This window comes from Macrobrachium rosenbergii, chromosome 29 (assembly GCF_040412425.1).
Source record: "Macrobrachium rosenbergii isolate ZJJX-2024 chromosome 29, ASM4041242v1, whole genome shotgun sequence".
Classification (NCBI taxonomy): domain Eukaryota; kingdom Metazoa; phylum Arthropoda; class Malacostraca; order Decapoda; family Palaemonidae; genus Macrobrachium; species Macrobrachium rosenbergii.
The window spans coordinates 5,020,011-5,039,334 of NC_089769.1; the positions used below are offsets into that span (position 1 = coordinate 5,020,011).

General features: G+C 36.4%; 1 protein-coding gene across 1 annotated transcript; it reads left to right on the top strand.

Annotated features, from left to right (window-relative positions):
• The first annotated feature begins 4,939 nt into the window (after positions 1–4,939).
• Positions 4,940–19,267, top strand: LOC136854343 (RIB43A-like with coiled-coils protein 2). Its single transcript, XM_067130641.1, has 9 exons — positions 4,940–5,209; positions 6,996–7,136; positions 11,190–11,311; positions 11,853–11,978; positions 13,784–13,898; positions 14,691–14,845; positions 17,337–17,409; positions 18,062–18,168; positions 18,481–19,267. Exons 1-9 carry the CDS (start codon positions 4,940–4,942, stop codon positions 18,620–18,622), a joined length of 1,251 nt encoding a protein of 416 aa, XP_066986742.1. The 3' UTR covers positions 18,623–19,267.
• Positions 19,268–19,324: the final 57 nt, after the last annotated feature.

The window sequence follows — 19,324 nt, forward strand, 5'->3', positions numbered from 1 at the left end:
GTCAGTTACGTAAGTTTTTAGTATTCTGAAAAGAAAACTATTGTGCCGGCTTTGTCTGACCGTCCGCACTTTTTTCTGTCCGCCCTCAGATCTTAAAAAACTACTGAGGCTAGATGGCTGCAAATTGTTAAGTTAATCACCCATCCTTCAATCATCAAACATACCAAATTGCAGCCCTCTAACCTCAGCAGTTTTTATTTGATTTAAGGTTAAAGTTTGTCATAATCGTGCTTCTGGCAACTATATAGGATAGGCCACCACCGGGCCATGGTTAAAGTTTCGTGGACCGCGGCTCAAACAGAATTATACCGAGACCAACGAAAGATAGATCTATTTTCGGTGGCCTTGATAATACGCTATAACGGCCGTACAGTAAACTCGATTGCGCAGAAGTTATACGGTCACGAAGCCACCAGGACAAGTAGTGTTTTTTTTTTTCATTGAAAAATTTTTATTTTCGTTTATATTTATATCATTAATATTTATTTCATTAATAATTATTTTATTCATTAATAAATACTTTATTCGTTAATATTTATATCATTAATATTTATATCATTAGATTTTTTCTCCACTGTCCATTCATATTCACTCAATTCATTCTCTCCGTAGGGTGGTAGTGTCGTCAGTCACCTCATGCGGTGCACTGTAGGCATTACTTAAGGTTCTTTGCAGCGTCCCTTCGGCCCCTGGCTGCAACCCCTTTCATTCCTTTTACAGTACCTCCTTTCATATTCCCTTTCTTCCATCTTCCTTTCCACCCTTCCGTAACAATTATCTCATAGTGCAACTGAGAGGTTTTCCTCCTGTTACACCTCTCGATCATTCCGTTTCAGCATTGAATGACCTCACAGGTCCCATCGCTTGGCCTTTGGCCTAAATTCTATATTCAATTCTATTCTCAATTCATTCTGGGTGTTGTAAATGACTGGAGAAAATATACGTCAAAAACAGTTTACAGTCTTCTAGGTTATGGATTAAATAAAACTCAAGTTAGATCTAAATGATTCTCTTAAAAATCATTTTCTCATAAAGTCTAAAATGTCACCCTCCACCTCTTTTGAAAGTTGAGTCTCATGGACATGACATACCCAGAGCAAAAAATTCCTCCACTAATTAAGGGTTACGTGACCCTTACGGATAGAGGGCTTCCTGGGATGGGGTTAGAATTGTCCTTTCATATCAAAGTCAGACACGCATAGGACATCTCCCAGAACCAATTACCCAAGATGTAACCGAGTACCGGGACCTTTCCCTGAAACACGCGGGACGCCATATCTTAAAACTAACCAGAATTTTCTTGATGTTTTCTTGAAAATAATCTCATTATTGTTTCCCACACCCCCTTGAAGATTCTGCTTCAGAAATACGAAATAAATTCTTTCAGCAAATCTAATTTATTGCAACCTGAGCTAACCTAACCTAGGGGCATGGCAAAAAAACATCGGCTGCTGCAATACTAGCATACATCTCAGGAATTTGCCTCCCGGGATCAATCTCTCTAGGATGAGCTACAGAGTCCTACGAACTTTAGGATGAAAAATTGTTGGGAAAAAAAGTCATTGGTCTTTTGAGAAACTTGGATTTCACCGGCCGAAGGATAGGAAAAAAACGAGTTGAATAAAAAAAAAAGAGAAAATCGTCCTTCAACTACCAAAAGATACTTTAAAATTATAAACAGGATTCTAAAGGATTCATGGGAATTCTTCAGCATATGAACTGTCCCAAATTAAGACATCAATCGAAGACTTAATAATCCAATGAATATGAGTCTTTTTTTTTTTGTGAAATTTAGGCTGCCAAAGCCAGTCACTGGGGTACATTCAGCCATTCAACTATTAAGACAGTGAAAAGAGGGAGTTGGAGTAGCTGGACAGCAAAACCTCTACAGAGATCCAGAATATAAATGAGATCAAATACAAGGACCTAAAGGTAGAGCTAAGAGAAAACCCAACAGTTACACTAAGAAGTAACAGTTAGAGAGGTTGGCCAGCAAGACTGCAGAAAGGAAGTGGGGATAGAGGTTACCATAGTTTTGATGAACTACAAAATGAGCAAGGCTTATGCTTTACTTTATACAGCCACACACACACACACACACACACACACACACACACACATACAAAAGATGTCTATACCTCCTAGCCCTGAAATAGATTAGCGGAGGCTTCTCTAAGTTCCTCAGGAGTTGGATTCATCGATATGTATTTAGAGAAATACGTGATACCCTTCTATATCAAATGCCCCTTGAAGAATCTGCGGATACCCAGAAATACGAAATAAATCAGAGATGAAGGAAGGAATCCCCACTGACAAAAAAAATAAATAAAATAAAATAATTGGAGATTCCAGTTAGAAATTAAACTCTTGAAAAGCTCTTCACTAATTTTGCATATTGGTATCACTGGCATAAAGGTGAAATAATCAGAATTATAAAACAATGCCAATACTTGCAGCTGATTCTCGACTTAATACAGGAAGTTTCCTGATTGATTTGAAACTATCTGGCGTCACAAACAAGGAACTTGTATTCGATAAATAACAAAAGGTTTAATGGCATCCTCCCGTTGTGCAATTTCATTGTCATATTTTTTTCAGAATTCAGAGATGTTTCTTCCTCCACAGCCCGAAGTTAATTTTTCCAAATTATTTTGTAATGAAATATCTTATCTATCTATCAATCTGTCTATCTATCTATCTATCTATCTATTTGTCTATCTGATTATCTTATACTGTAAGAGACTATTATTATTATTATTATTATTATTATTATTATTATTATTATTATTATTATTATTATTATTATTATTCAGAGGATGAACCCTAATCATATGCAGATTTAGGAAACCCCTAAGAAATTCTTTTTTGTTTATTACGTATACAAGCATATTGATTAGCAGACTCATTACGTGTGTCCGTATTTGCTTCATAGCCACATACGTAATTAGATCGTTGATTGATGTGTCTCATGAACAATGGCAATACATCAAAGCAGGAGTAATTAGAACAATGACCACAAATGCAAGCTGTTAATATACTCCCATTCTGCCAATAATCTTCTCCCGGATACGTTGATTGAAGATTAATGTTTGGAGATTGGGGAATTCTCTCAATATCGGCTGCTATTAATCTTCGTGTTGGTAGAGAGAGAGAGAGAGAGAGAGAGAGAGAGAGAGAGAGAGAGAGAGAGAAGCGTCGAGGAGGGAGGAACATTCCATTTGTACCGTCTGATTGGCTGAACCTACTTTTTTTTATTTATGTAATTTGTTACCGCTTCTGCTTATACTCATATTTCTCTTTCTGCTGCTTCTGCTGACAATAAACTTGATTTTTGTAAAAGGTGGTGTTTGTTAGATTTAGTAAAGATAAACCTGAATTACGTGAAAAGTGATTTATAAATTTAATATCTTCTGATTTCTCAAAAATGATCGGTGTTTATGTAACCACCGTAGTCAAATGAGAACTAATATTCAGATGGGATTTTTCAACTGATAGATAATTTTGACTTTGACTCTCTCTCTCTCTCTCTCTCTCTCTCTCTCTCTCTCTCTCTCTCTTGTATGTATTAACATTTTTAATGTAATAAAGAATATTGACTGTGACTTTGATTTTATTCTCTCTCTCTCTCTCTCTCTCTCTCTCTCTCTCTCTCTCTCTCTCTCTCTCTCTTGTATGTAATAACATTTTTAATGGAATAAAGGATTTTGACTTTGATTTTATTCATTCTCTCTCTCTCTCTCTCTCTCTCTCTCTCTCTCTCTCTCTCTCTCTCTCTCTCTCTCTCTCTCTCTCTCTCTCTCTCTCTTGTATTTATTAACATTTTTAATGGATTGAAGAATTTTCACTTTGATTTTATTCTCTCTCTCTCTCTCTCTCTCTCTCTCTCTCTCTCTCTCTCTCTCTCTCTCTCTCTCTCTCTCTCTCTCTCTCTCTCTCTACTTACTTTTGCACAAGTGATTTTCTCTTATATACTGTGTAAGGTTTTCCTCTCTCTCTCTCTCTCTCTCTCTCTCTCTCTCTCTCTCTCTCTCTCTCTCTCTCTCTCTCTCTCTCTTTGCACAAATGGTTTTCTCCAATATACTGTGTAATTTTCCTCTCTCTCTCTCTCTCTCTCTCTCTCTCTCTCTCTCTCTCTCTCTCTCTCTCTCTCTCTCTCTCTCTTTCTCTTGTATGTAATAACATTTTTAATGGAATAAAGGATTTTGACTTTGATTTTATTCATTCTCTCTCTCTCTCTCTCTCTCTCTCTCTCTCTCTCTCTCTCTCTCTCTCTCTCTCTCTCAGTAGTTACTTTTGCACAAGTGATTTTCTCCTACGTACTGTGTAAGGTTTTCCTCTCTCTCTCTCTCTCTCTCTCTCTCTCTCTCAGTACTTACTTTTGCACAAGTGATTTTCTCTTATATACTGTGTAAGGTTTTCCTCTCTCTCTCTCTCTCTCTCTCTCTCTCTTTGCACAAATGGTTTTCTCCAATATACTGTGTAAGGTTTTCCTCTCTCTCTCTCTCTCTCTCTCTCTCTCTCTCTCTCTCTCTCTCTCTCTCTCTCTCTCTTTCTCTTGTATGTAATAACATTTTTAATGGAATAAAGGATTTTGACTTTGATTTTATTCATTCTCTCTCTCTCTCTCTCTCTCTCTCTCTCTCTCTCTCTCTCTCTCTCTCTCTCTCTCTCTCTCTCTCAGTAGTTACTTTTTACAAAATGATTTTCTCCTACTACTGTGTAAGGTTTCCTCTCTCTCTCTCTCTCTCTCTCTCTCTTCTCTCTCTCTCTCTCTCTCTCTCTCTCTCTCTCTCTTCTCTCTCTCTCTCTTTTGCACAAATGGTTTCTCCAATATACTGTGTAACGTTTTCCTCTCTCTCTCTCTCTCTCTCTCTCTCTCTCTCTCTCTCTCTCTCTCTCTCTCTCAACCGAGTTCTCACTCGCTCTTCCCCCTTTGCAGATGTCTCCTACGCAGTTATCATCGTCCCCAGCGGACAATAAGTCATCTCAGAAGGGGAGCAATCTCCAACAAATCATCCCCATCACACACTTCACCAACAACGCCTCCACCATCAATACGGGGCCGTCGAACGTCACCACCAACCCGGCGGGGCCGGCGCTCCCTTCCTGGGTGCTGGACGAACGAGAGGCGGCTCGGATCTCGCGCAGAAGGCGTCTCCTTCAGGAGAGAGCTGTCCGCATCCACCAGCCCAGGACGACCTCCATTGCGGTTGGTTTGTTAGATTTTATTTCTCTCTTTCTGGAATAATATGAAATTAATATTTCTTTTTACGTTTTTTCTTTCTGAAATGATGTCAGATTAATGTTTTGTCTTATTTCTTTCTTTCTGAATCAATATGAAATTGATATTTTTTTCTCCTTCTGAATTTAAATGAAAATGTTTTACTTTATTTCTTTCTTATTGAAATAGAATTAAACTGAGAACCGGATAAAACATGGATTATATCAATTAGATCATAATTGTTTATGGAAAACTCGTGGCTTATTGAGATAATCGCACAGAATTACACATTACGCTTATTATTTTTCCAGCAAGTAGTAGAATCTAGAAAGCTTACGATTCCAATGCCTAGATAATTCCATTGTTCTCATTTTTTCCTTCTTTCGGTCTTTCTGAAATAAAAAAAAAAAAGTAAAAAATGCGCCGAAGTTTCTTCGGCGCAATCGAGTTTTCTGTACAGCCGCTACAGCGTATAATCAAGGCCACCGAAAATAGATCTATCTTTCGGTGGTCTCGGTATAATGCTGTATGAGCCGCGGCCCTTGAAACTTTAACCACGGGCCGGTGGTGGCCTGTCCTATATCGTTGCCAGAAGCACGATTATGGCTAACTTTAACCTTAGATAAAAGAATAGCTACTGAGGCTAGAGGGCTGCAATTTGGTATGTTTGATGATTTGAGGGTGGATGATCAACGTACCAATTTGCAGCCCTCTAGCCTCAGTAGCTTTTAAGATCTGAGGGCGGACAGAAAACAGAAAAAAGTGACGGAAAAGACAAAGCCGGCACAATAGTTTTCTTTTCAGAAAACTAAAACCAAGTGGAAATTAATAAATGAAGATCATTATTTTTACACACACACACACACAGATATATATATATATATATATATATATATATATATATATATATATATATATATATATATATATATATATATATATATATATATATATATATATATATATATATTATATATATATATGTGTATATATATATTATGTTTGTTATGCTTCAGTGAATAGTAAAATAATGACCAGCTTTTAGGCAAATCTATGTATAATTCATACCTCACTGCAGCCTACATTCTAAAACGAAAGACGAAAATGTGGAGAAAAGTATATCATTCAACTGTAGTTGGCTATGAATTATGTAGAAAATTAATAAAGCATATGATATAAAATAATTAAAGACCATTCCATCACAAAAAAATGAATAAGCAAGTAACTGTAAAATAACCCTACCAAGTACATACCAGAAAGAGGTCAATTTTATCACAATGATAACATAACTAATGCAGTCTTGCTAAACTTTGATTTACATAAACTCACAGATCTTGACGTATGACGTCATACCTCATTATGCACTTGGCACAGTCCATACCAAGCACGTACCAGAAGGCGTTCTGTTTTATTACGAATCTTCTGCTCTCCAAATATTTGAGCGAGAAGAAGAAAATTGATCTCTGCTCTCTGCTGAAGACGTCTCTCTCTCTCTCTCTCTCTCTCTCTCTCTCTCTCTCTCTCTCAACCCTCTTGGGCTTATTACAGATTGTTGACTGTTCCATAAAGATTTTCAGCTGAAGATTTAAAGAAATAAAGATAAAACAAACAAAAAAAGAAAGAAAATAAGAAAACATCACACCAAATTTTACATAAAAAAAACTCACGAATCAAAACAATGAGAAACAACACAAAATTATTCCAGATAGTTTACCCTATTCTTAGCCAACGTCAGGGACCCCTGAGTCTTATGTCATGCTTTCCAACCCTTCAGGTTGACGTGGGGGCCCTTTCCCATCAAGTGAATGAGCGCCTGCGGCAGGAGGACCAGGAGAGACGACGGGAGGAGGACTATGGGCGCCTCGCGACGACGCAGGACAAAGCAGCCCTTCTTCTGGAGCATCAGGAAAGCAAAGTATTAGAAAATGGCCTGTTTGGTTCTCTCTCTCTCTCTCTCTCTCTCTCTCTCTCTCTCTCTCTCTCTCTCTCTCTCTCTCTCTCTCTCTCTCTCTGTCTGTGTGTGTGTGTGTGTGTGTGTGTAAGGGTGTGTTTGTTTGTGTATTAATCGCATTAACTGTATAATTCGAGTTTACAGGTGTACATGGGTGTGGTAAGTCACTTTTATACATCCACACACCGAAGGCTCCTGGTGTCTTCCATACCCTTCCCTCTTCCTTCTGCCCTCCCTTCCCCTTCCTCTTCCCCTCCCCTCCCCTCCCCGATCCCCTTACATTTTTGATATTATGATCTAACTAATTCACGCCAGGAGATACATTAAACATGAAATACCTCATATATGTTACCATTTCATCAGATATTTTAAACAATATTAACTCCAACTTAAGCTTAAAAACTATTTTAAGCTATAAAATCTCATTAAAATATTAAAAGCAGTACTTAAAATTACATTTTAGTAAAATTTCATCACTTTACACCAAATGGCAACACCGCTTCTAGCTTTAAAAAGGGGAGAGCCATTTAAACTCCGTTGAATCAAATATCTCAGCTCAGTTTGAATACCTTTAAATTCTTCCCGGCGAACGAATGGATTAAATCACACACCCCCCACCCCCACCCCCCCCCCCCGATTCATTTGCGTGAGACAGCGAACACCTGGACCTTCGGAACCCCGTCAGGATATTTAAATCGCGCCCGGGGTTCACTGTAACGGGGCTCTTGACTGGTGGGAGTTTAAATACCGTCTTCATGTGTTTAAGGCGCGAAGAAAAAAAGCGGTTTTAGGCCGATGTGATTTCGTTATGGATTTTTTTATATAATTTAAGAAGTAAAGTACCCTCTTTCGTTTCTATGTTATTATTTTTAAGTACATTATTGCGAAAATTTATTTGTGATTTCATTAAATATATATTTTCCTAGCAACACAGGATATTAGACGCTGCATCCAAGTTATTTTGCAACTGCGGTGAGTATACTATACTGCTCACTGTCTATCGGTAGACTGTGTGAGTTAATCTGGAAAAATTAATATGTTTTTTTATCATTTTTAAACATGCAGCTTTTTATAAGTATTTACAAAAGGCATGTATAATATTACTTCGCAACCTGTACTTTACTTAATATAGGACAAATTAAGGAATTCATTTTATCTTAATATCTAGACAAAATGTATTTAGAAATCGTTGATGTTTCTTGTCTTCCACAAACAACTTGGAGTCGAATCACACTGTACGATTACGCTTTCGTGAATCCTTTGTACGTACATTATTTTAATGTACAAACCAATAAGGGTGTTTGAAATATCTCGAATATAGGCTTAGTCTACTTGAGTGTGTATGTGTATATATATATATATATATATATATATATATATATATATATATATATATATATATATATATATATATATACATATAATGTGTATATATGTGTATTAATGTATCTAAACTTCTAAACTTGAATGTACATAAACCTGTGCTCTATAGAAACCACCTGAACCGCTTGACCGATCTAGACAAAATTTTGCATGCGGCTCTCATTTGACCCAAGGAAGGTTTTCGCGTAGGTTTCAAACCCATACCCCCGTCCCTCGGGGTATCTTGTTTACTGCGGGTCCCGGCAAAGACCCAGCCATGGGATAACATTTTGGATTGGTGTAAAACGTGGAGTGTCGTGAATGTAGGTTCGTACACTTTCGTATCGACAGTGCAAGTTTTCCCGGGCAGCGCCGGGTTGGTCAGCTAGTAAGATATATTGCTTAGTGTCTTACATTTCTTAGAATAAGTTGTTGAAAAGGAAGAGCACCTTATATTACACTGAAGTATCACATAAAGGAAGCTTGTATAACAATGGCTTCTGGAAAGCAGCATTACTTGGTGTTAGTTTTTTTTATAATTAATGTCACGTTAAGTGATGGTTTTGCAGGAACTGCTGGTTCCCGCTCGTTCCCTTTTGTGGATTGCTGCCTCTTACCTTCAAGTTTTTTTGTTTTGATGTTCTCGTTGGTGAGCTGCCGTTTTTCTCTCGTCAGTCGGGTCTGGTAGGGCAGCGAGAGTGTACATGGCAGCAGCAGCAGGCAGTTTTTAGGTCGACGTTGGTCGAGTTTTTGAGCAACAAATTGGAACGCCTACGAAGTGGAGCACGTCGTGAGGTGGAGTGTGACCATGGTAGTCGTGTGACCACGAGCTGCTCATCTTTGATGACAGCGTGAACGTCTCCATCGGGGTATTCTGGTTTGTGGGGTCTTGTCCCTGTTGTGCAGCTGAGGGCTGTCTTGGTGACCCGATGAAGGACGTATGTTTGTTTTTTTTTTTTCTTCTGCCTGCTGTTGTTTATTTTTGCCTTTTTTTTTTTGTTTTAAGCTACTTTTTTGTTTAACTTGATTTTGTTTAGTGCTGCCTTTTGGCTTATTTTTGTATTTATGGTTTTTTTATCTTTTTACCAGACCTGACTCACTTATAAATATTGTAAATAAATTAATTTTGAGCTCATTATATTGTTTTTGTTGTTTTCCCCTCCTTTGTTTGTTGCATCTGCCGTCAGTCATTCCTGAGTATATTAAAGAACCTGCATAACGGCCCACTCAGGTCGTTACAATGACCGTGACAGGATGGCTCTGTTTTGGCTGAGGGTTGTAACATTGGAGGATCATGAGTGTAAAAAAATAATAATTTTTTTTTTCTTTTAGGTGGGGAGGTGTCACGTTAAGTGATGGTTTTGCGGGAACTGCTGGTTCCCGCTCGTTCCCTTTGTGGATTGCTGCCTCCTTACCTTCAAGTTTTTTGTTTTGATGTTCTCGTTGGTGAGCTGCCGTTTTTCTCTCGTCAGTCGGGTCTGGTAGGGCAGCGAGTAGCGGCAGTGGCAGCAGCAGCAGGCAGTTTTTAGTCGACGTTGGTCGAGTTTTTGAGCAACAAATTGGAGCACGCCTACGAAGTGGAGCTCGTAGAGGTGGAGTGTGACCATGAGTGTGACCACGAGCTGCTCATCTTTGATGACAGCGTGAGGCTGTCCTGACGTCTCCATCGGGGTATTCTGGTTTGTGGGGTCTTGTCCCTGTTGTGCAGCTGAGGGCTGTCTTGGTGACCCGATGAAGGACGTATGTTTGTTTTTTTTTCTGCCTGCTGTTGTTTATTTTTGCCTTTTTTTTTTTTTTAAGCTACTTTTTTGTTTAACTTGATTTTGTTTAGTGCTGCCTTTTGGCTTATTTTTGTATTTATGGTTTTTATCTTTTTACCAGACCTGACTCACTTATAAATATTGTAAATAAATTAATTTTGAGCTCATTATATTGTTTTTGTTGTTTCCCCTCCTTTGTTTGTTGCATCTGCCGTCAGTCATGACAGCCCCGTCCTGAGTATATTAAAGAACCTGCATAACGGCCCACTCAGGTCGTTACAATTAATATATGCATTCCTTTTAAGCTCAAGTAACCACTGCATAATATCTGATATCTTCTTTGACTGATTTTACAATAATTGGCGTCTGTAATATATATATTTATTTATCTATCAAGTTGCTTTTCTTCATAATCCTGATTCGTTTAAGGTCCTCTTTCACTAAAAAATGACCCTCATTATTTATGCTACTTAAAGTCGTCCCCATTCCATAACTAAAAAAAAAAGAGCTCAGTCGTTTTGTAACATCAAGATCTTTTAGGCGTCACAAATAAAATATGATAAAAAGTCAAGTGGCAATTGAGAGAGACAAAAAGAGAGAGAGAGAGAGAGAAATTCGATACCTTTCTAAACATTATTATTTACCACAACATCGCCTTGGGCCCTGAGATCTATTACACGACTGATATCGATAAAATGCGTCATAGAAAACGAGAATATCGTAGGCGCGTAGATCACTTACTGTCTCAGATGGCCACTTAGCCATAGTAGGTCTGGTGCCTCTGTTGGCCTCTTTTGTATAATTTTTCTATGTAGAGGAATAAATAAACTATCTATCTATCTATCTATCTATCTATCTATCTATCTATCTATCTATCTATCTACTGTAATTGCAGGACCGCCAAAACAGGCAGCAGCAGTTAACGAGGTTCTGGAAGGACGACCAGAAATTCGAGAAGAGGAGAGAGTACGACTTGAACAGCCATGATCACGTCATTTCGTCCCTCTATTTGCTGAAGTGAGTTTTTATTCGCGTTTCGTTTCGTCACTCTGCTTGCTGAAGTGAGTTTACATTCGACTGACTGGGATCCCCTTGGTGTTTTATAGTTTGAATCTGGTGTTTTATAGTTTGACTGAAGTTTTACAGTTTCCAAAAGTACCTTTTTTTTCATATCTACTGAATTGCCATTTTTTTCAGTGGTTTTCCCTGACTTACTTATCTTTGCTGAAGCAATTCTTCCTGAACGTCTGAGTATCTTCCATAGGTTTTGTCACTTTTATTTTCTTTTTATTCTCTTTTTTATTTTATTGAGTTCTCAAAAACAAAATCCTTCTCTCTTGGAAATTATAAATCAATCACAAAATTTAATAACTTCACTTGCTGCTCTAAATCAAGATGGAATATCTACAGTCACCCAGATAAGAAAACACTTCGCCTAAACCACGAAAAAGGAATATAGTAAATAAGTAACTGATTAAAATACCTACGTATATTTTTTGTGAAATTCCAAGTGAACTGGTACTGCAACGCGTAGATTAATTTCATTTATCTCTTGAAGGTTCGATGGCGAAGATTTGGGCCTGAGGAACCGCGTCAAACAGCAACAACAACAGACGAAGTCCTGGTTGTTGCAACAGATGGACGAACAACAGCAGCAACACCTTAGGCAAAAGGAAAAAGACAGGTAATGTAAACCTGAGACTTCAAAACTTGAAGATTTTGAAGATTTTCCAGGAAGTAAAAAATAAAAAAAAAAAAATTAAAAAAACTCATTTCTTTTCTCGAGTGTGAAATAGCTTCGCGTTTCAATACCTTTTTAGATTAAGTTTTCATTTTTTCTTTTTTTTTTTTTTGGACACGACAGATCTGTGATGTCAGGGGTGACGCAGACGTTCCGGTGTACTGACTGTCTATTTCGATAGACAGGTTTGTGTAACGCCTACCGACTGTATCTTTTTTTTTTATTAATACAGAGATAGGAGCGACAGTTAGGCAGCTCTCTCTCTCTCTCTCTCTCTCTCTCTCTCTCTCTCTCTCTCTCTCTCTCTCTGTTTATTCTTAATAAAACTAGATATATTTATTTAACATATTTCATCACTACAGACATATTGAAACTCTCTCTCTCTCTCTCTCTCTCTCTCTCTCTCTCTCTCTCTCTCTCTCTCTCTCTCTCTTCATAACAAAACATATTCATAATAATTTTTAAATACATGACATCAGTGTTAACTTGCTGAAAAACGTTCTCTCTCTCTCTCTCTCTCTCTCTCTCTCTCTCTCTCTCTCTCTCTCTCTCTCTCTCTCTCTCTCTCTCTCTCTCTCTCCATCTTTGCAATGGAAAAATATTCATGATTTTTAAATACATAACATCAGTGTTATCTTGCTGAAACCGCACCCCTCCCCTCTCTCTCTCTCTCTCTCTCTCTCTCTCTCTCTCTCTCTCTCTCTCTCTCTCTCTCTCTCTGTGCGTCAGTAATTCAGATTTCAGCAAAAATGCGTCACAGAGTAAGTATGTCCACTTACTGCAATATTCTTTTCTTCTATTTTTGTATAGAAAATCCCTCTCGTCGAAACAGAATGCAGACTACTGCCGAATTTAGTTCGCTCGAAATTTTATTTCTCAAAAAAAAAACTTTTTTAAATAAAAAAAATTTCTGCTATGAGGAATTCAGTACAAAAATATGAAAGAAAAAACGTGAAAGTAAAAATGAGAAAATAAAAAAAAAGTTAGAGTACAAAACTGTGAAAGTAAAAAAGTGAAAGTTAAAGAAAATTACAGTACACAAATGTGAAAGCAAAAAATTTAAAATAAAAAGTTAAAGTACAAAAATGTGAATGTAAAAATGTGAAAGTAAAAATAGTGAAAGCAAAAAATTATGAAAGTAAGGAAGAGATAAAATCGCCTTTAGTACTTGATGGCAAACAGAGATGAATGTTATATAAAGGTGACACGTACGGAAGACTTCATCTTTTAATATTGTCATCAAACGACGCTCGTGTTTCGAGTCGGAGAATAATACATTTGATTCAGTTCATAAATAAGAAAGATAATTAAAAAAAAGTAAAAAATTCGCCGAAGTGTCTTCGGCGCAATCGAGTTTTCTGTACATCGTATAATCAAGGCCACCGAAAATAGATCTATCTATCTGTGGTCTCGCTATAATGCAGTATAAGCCGCGGCCCTTGAAACTTTAATCACCGCCTGGTGGTGGCCTGGCCTATATCGTTGCCTGACGCACGATTATGGGTAACTTTAACCTTAAGTAAAACAAAAACTACTGAGGCTAGAGGGCTGTAATTTGGTATGCTTAATGACTGGAGGGTGGATGATCAACATACCAATTTGCAGCCCTCTAGCCTCAGTAGTTTTTAAGATTTGAGGGCGGACAGAAAATGTGCGGACGGGCAGACAAAACCAGCACAATATTTTCTTCTCAGAAAACTAAAAGTATATCATTTTTGCAACACTGTTAATTTTCTTTTCAATTTCAGACTGCAGGGATTGCAAGAAATGGAGCATGCGGAGAAGACGAGACAACTTGCCTTAGCGGATGAAGAATGCAGAAAGGCATTGGAGATTGCGCAGTTGCAATACAACAGGCTCCTGGTAAATAATAATAATAATAATAATAATAATAATAATAATAATAATAATATAAATTTATAAAACGCTGAAGCCATATGAATATACATACATGTATGTATGCATATATATATATATATATATATATATATATATATATATATATATATATATATATATATATAGAATATTATAATATGTGCAATCCTTTCATTCTCCAGCGATTCTCCCCCAAATCTCAGAAAGCAAACTCACTTATCAGACCACTTTGCCTATCCCTGGCACCATCTTTGAAGTGGAATAACTCAGATAATGCGATAATAACATTTCTTCATCCACTCCATCGCTGAGAGATTTCAAGGAGCAACGGAAATTTCTCTCTGGGAACTATGATAAGATTCTGGATGCATGAATTTTCCCTCCGATAATGGAGTGTTTACTTTCATGTAAGTCTGAGCAATCTCTCTCTCTCTCTCTCTCTCTCTCTCTCTCTCTCTCTCTCTCTCTCTCTCTATGTAGATACCATACACACTCACACCGGCACACATACACGACTCAGCAGTGTAAGTGTAAATTTGGCGTTAATTGTATTTTTCTTTTTTGTTTTTGCAATCCATCCGTTGTTTAGAAAAGAGTTTCATGCTGATATATATATATATATATATATATATATATATATATATATATATATATATATATATATATATATATATATATATATATATATGTATGTATGTGTGTGCGTGCGTATATACGTACGACTAAAACTTAGATACAACGACACCAGTAATCAACCACTCTTCCTCTGACCTCCAGAGCCGCGAGAAATCCAACGCCCAGCAGGAGAAGCGAACGGCCGAGCGAAAAGCGGAGGCGCAAGAAGTCAGGAACGCCGTTTTGGGCACCTTTTTAAACGAGGACCCTGATATGGCAAGAAGCGCGCTTGGCCCCCATCGAGTCATTGTGGACAGGTAAGCGGGAATCCTTGGTATTCTTGAACTCTTCTTCTTTCTGAAAACGAGTTTGATTCTTGATTCCAACCTGAGGCATTGTCTAAATTTTGTTCTGGGTCCTAGTTCTGGATTCTAGTAGTCAGCCCATCTAACTAGGGCCATTAATGTGTAGAAGTTTAGCCCAATTAGTCAATCAGGTTCATATGTTTGACGGTACAGGGTATCATTTCATTTGATTGCTTAAATAATCGTGGGGAACCAATCATAGCCGTGTGCCTTTTTTCAGTCTTCAGTCTGTTATCAAAAGGTTACTCGTTATTTACTGTCGATGAATTTCATCGCTGAGACACCAGATAATTGATCTTCCAATCACTCAGTTGTCATGGAATTGGTTACGTGATCCTGTTACAATTGATGATAAATTTTTATTTCATTTATTTAGTTTTAATAAGATTTCAGTAGCTTGCACTGATACAATGCATAAAACACTAAGACGAGAAAAGCAATGATTGAATTTTTCGTATATCTTACAACTTTGTTCGGTCCAAATTTAATTTGTGATTATCTGTATCTGATAACAAGTGTTGTTATTTCTTGTGCACCGTAAAATCATGCTGATTGTAAGTCCATAACAAAATCTGATACTGCTAAACACATTTCAAATGTTCTCAAGCTAATGCTTTGGACATTTTATGCACAAGGTGTATGTATGTATGTATGTATGTTCCTCCCCATAGCTTCTCCAGAAATCCTCTTAGATAATATTTCCTCAGCAGCTTCTTGGGATTCCTGATTTATTTTCAGCTTTCGCCCTTAACATTTCAGCTGAAATAACCTAGCTCTGTTCAAGTCCTTCCCTTTTACTGCCACGTCTGGTCACCATCTTAACTTCGCATTAGAATTCCCGAGACGTTCGTGTCCCGAACGTGTCTATATAATTCCCGCCTTCCACTCTGCCGAAGTCGACTTGCCCCTTGGTTGGTAAGCTCTTACAATCTTCAATATTTTCCATAGAGGATTTTACGTCCTCGTAAACTGTTGTCAGCTGACTTCGGCTTCTTCCTCTTCTTCTTCTTCTTCTTCTTCTTCTTCTTCTTCTTCTTCTTCTTCTTCTTCTTCTTCTTCTTCTTCCATGACTGGAAAGAATAAGGGGAGATCGAAATTGTTATGGCGTTGGTGCGTCTCAGTTTTTCTTCCTTGTTTTGTCCTCTGGTGTTGGAATGGGAAAAACGTTGTCTTCCTTCAAGAAAAAGGATTCACTGTTGTTTTTTTAATACCTGGAATTGTTTTGTTCATGTATATTTCACAATACTGGAAAAATACTTTTTTCTGTCTGATAACGACTATTTCCTAAATATAAATGCACGTTCATACACACGCACGCACATACATACAAGCATGCGCACACACTCAAACGAGAACACACACACATACATGCAGGCACACATGCAAAGAGAGCAGGTGTATGTATATGGTGTCTACTTAAGGTATCTGCTTAGCAGGGAGAAGAAACTAAATACAGAAATATAAAACTAAATACAGAAGTATAAAACTAAGTACAATAATACAAAACTAAGTACAGAAATAGAAAACTAAGTACAATAATATAAAACTAAGTACAGAAATGTAAAATCTATTGCAAAAACATAAAGTAAAATTGAAAATTGAAGTTCAAATGTAATCGAAAGTGGATATTGAACAATTGCCAGAACACGACAAACTTCACCAGGAAACAGCTGCTGCAATCACTCCCGAGTTTCCTTTGCAACTTCGGCAGCCTTGGTTATCCTTGCAATGGCAATTCGGAGGACCCTATATATATATATATATATATATATATATATATATATATATATATATATATATATATATATATATATATATATATATATATATATATCTCAACACACAATTATGTAGTTGTGTGTTGATATTTCTATCTTATTCACTCAGAAAGTTTAATTCGAATTAAATGCTGTCAACTGGGTCACTGCTGAGTTGGGAAGTTGGGGAAAACTCGCTGGTATGCAGGTAAAGCTTTAAGTACAGTGGTACACAGGTTCCAATTTCTTTTATGACTTGTGTGTTCTGGTGGACAGCAGTCTCGTCTTTCAATTGAAAGACCTGGGTTCGATCCTGATGTGAGTCAGAAAGGACCAGTGTCGAAAGGCCTCGCAGCACTCCAGTGTTTCCGTTTCCTTCGTGGATTTTATCTTTATTTATATATTCATCACGTTCCATATTTTCGTGATTCAGTTATACATACATACATATATATATATATATATATATATATATATATATATATATATATATATATATATATATATATATATAACATACTCTCCATGTTCATCTCTTTCTTAGATGTTTCATAAACAGTTTGTATGTATCCTGCACGCCAGTAACATTTGCCATTATATTGCCTATTTTAATACTGCCATCAGCTTGTATTTATCCACACACATCATTAACCACCGTTTATTCATTCCTCTTCTTCTTTTCACAGGTGGAAAGGAATGTCTCCACAGCAGAAGAAGGAGATTCAAAGCATCCAAGCGAAACAAATCGAAGAAAAAAAGGTAAAGTGTCAGTTTCTTCCTACTGGTTCGCCAGTTTGCATTTCTTCTTCTTCTTCTTCTTCTTCTTCTTCTTCTTCTTCTTCTTCTTCTTCTTCTTCTTCTTCTTCTTGATAAGAAGTTTCAACTAGATTCTATGACTGATAGTTATATATTTACGTTTTTTGTTATTTAACTTGGTATATTCCGTCACTGGTAGTTTTTCATATCCTTATTTAAACTACTTTTGTTTCATGACTAGTTAATGTTGAATTTGGTTTTCTGTTTACCTAAAGAACTTCATGAACTCACTTCTTTAGGTGTAATATATATATATATATATATATATATATATATATAGATATATATATATATATATATATATATATATATATATATATATATATATATATATATATATATATATATATATATATATATATACTGTATATATAAAAGCAGAACATGAAAGCAAAAACTCAACAGAAGCAAAAAAAAATCGAAAATAATGCTTTCATTCTTGTCACTTGAGACGACCTCCTGAGAATATAAGAGTGCAAGTTTTCAACTTTGCATTATTATTATTATTATTATTATTATTATTATTATTATTATTATTATTATTATTATTATTATTATTATTATTATTATTATTATTATTATTATCCATCAACAGAGACGAGGGGAAGACGAGAGGAGGCGGGAGAGAGACTGGAGTGATCAAGCCCTGAGATGCGACAGGGCAGGATTGCTCTTTGCTCACAGAGAGGAGATTCACCGCAGGTGAGCACAGTTACCTCCAGTTAACACCTGCCTTTTCTTAATCGCCTTTCCGTCTCATTAAACAGATAATCGTAGCTTTACTTTGACTAACTTTCGCTTTGTGAGTTAATACAGTTTCCTTGATAAGTCTTGATGTCTTTCGTGATACAAGGTTTTAATCTGATTAGTTGATTTATGTGATTCATCTTTAGGCTACTCTTATGTTATTTTTTATGAATAGTCTCGGTAAGAGGTTTGATATTATTTGAAGAACTAGTCAATAATAATAATAATTATTATTATTATTATTTATTATTATTATTATTATTACAGAGACGAAGAGAACAAGCAACTAGCCACCAACTCTCATCTCGCCCAGGATCAGAAACTGAACCAGTCTCGCCTCAATGCCATCCTGACCACAAACATCCCTAACGAGGAATACTACAAGCATTTCGGTGTTTACCCGAGATAAACAATCGTCTTTTTTATGATAGTTTCTCATCATGCTCTTAGTTTATGGAACTTTTTATTTGTTTCAGTGTTCAATTGTTTTTATATAACTTGTGCTCTTCTCTCGTCCTCGAAGGACGTGGGGTTCTGGGCTGCATAAAGGTACTTTTGTGTTTTGGACATTTTTAAGAAGGCATGGTTGGGATAAATGAATCTAGTTGCCTTCCCCGTCCACCTTCACAATAAAAGTTAAAATGTAAAATAATAAGTATAATAAGTAGGCTAGCTTTTCTGAGGGATGATAGGTTAGATTAATAATTTTTTAGGAGGATTTTTCTGGTGTTACTATCGTGAAACTGTCGTTGTCGAAATTGCGTAACCTGTTTTATATTAATAAGGAATTCATTTACATAGATTCATTTTTATGCCTTTTAATTTTAAATTCAATAAGGTTCTTTCTATGAACTTGTGGTAATTCGTAGGAAGTTGAAATATAAAAGTGCAACTGTGCATGGTATTCATTTGATAGAAAAAGAAAGCGAGATTACATATGAAAAAAATAACGTAGTATATACTAAAAGTTTTCTTTGGATAAAATTTATTTATAGAAAATTAAAATCTCGCGATATTTTATGGCAAACTCATATATTTATAAGTTACGTCTGTTTTGAGCGGTTTTGTTGCAAAATGTTAGACATTTATTATTATTATTATATTATTATTA

Excerpts from the sequence above, each read along its gene's own strand:
- LOC136854343 (XM_067130641.1), top strand. The coding sequence starts at position 4,940 with ATGTCTCCTACGCAGTTATCATCGTCCCCAGCGGACAATAAGTCATCT. Across the intron at positions 7,137-11,189 it reads TGGAGCATCAGGAAAGCAAA|GACCGCCAAAACAGGCAGCA; the intron begins GTATTAGAAAAT and ends CTGTAATTGCAG. Across the intron at positions 13,899-14,690 it reads TGCAATACAACAGGCTCCTG|AGCCGCGAGAAATCCAACGC; the intron begins GTAAATAATAAT and ends TCTGACCTCCAG.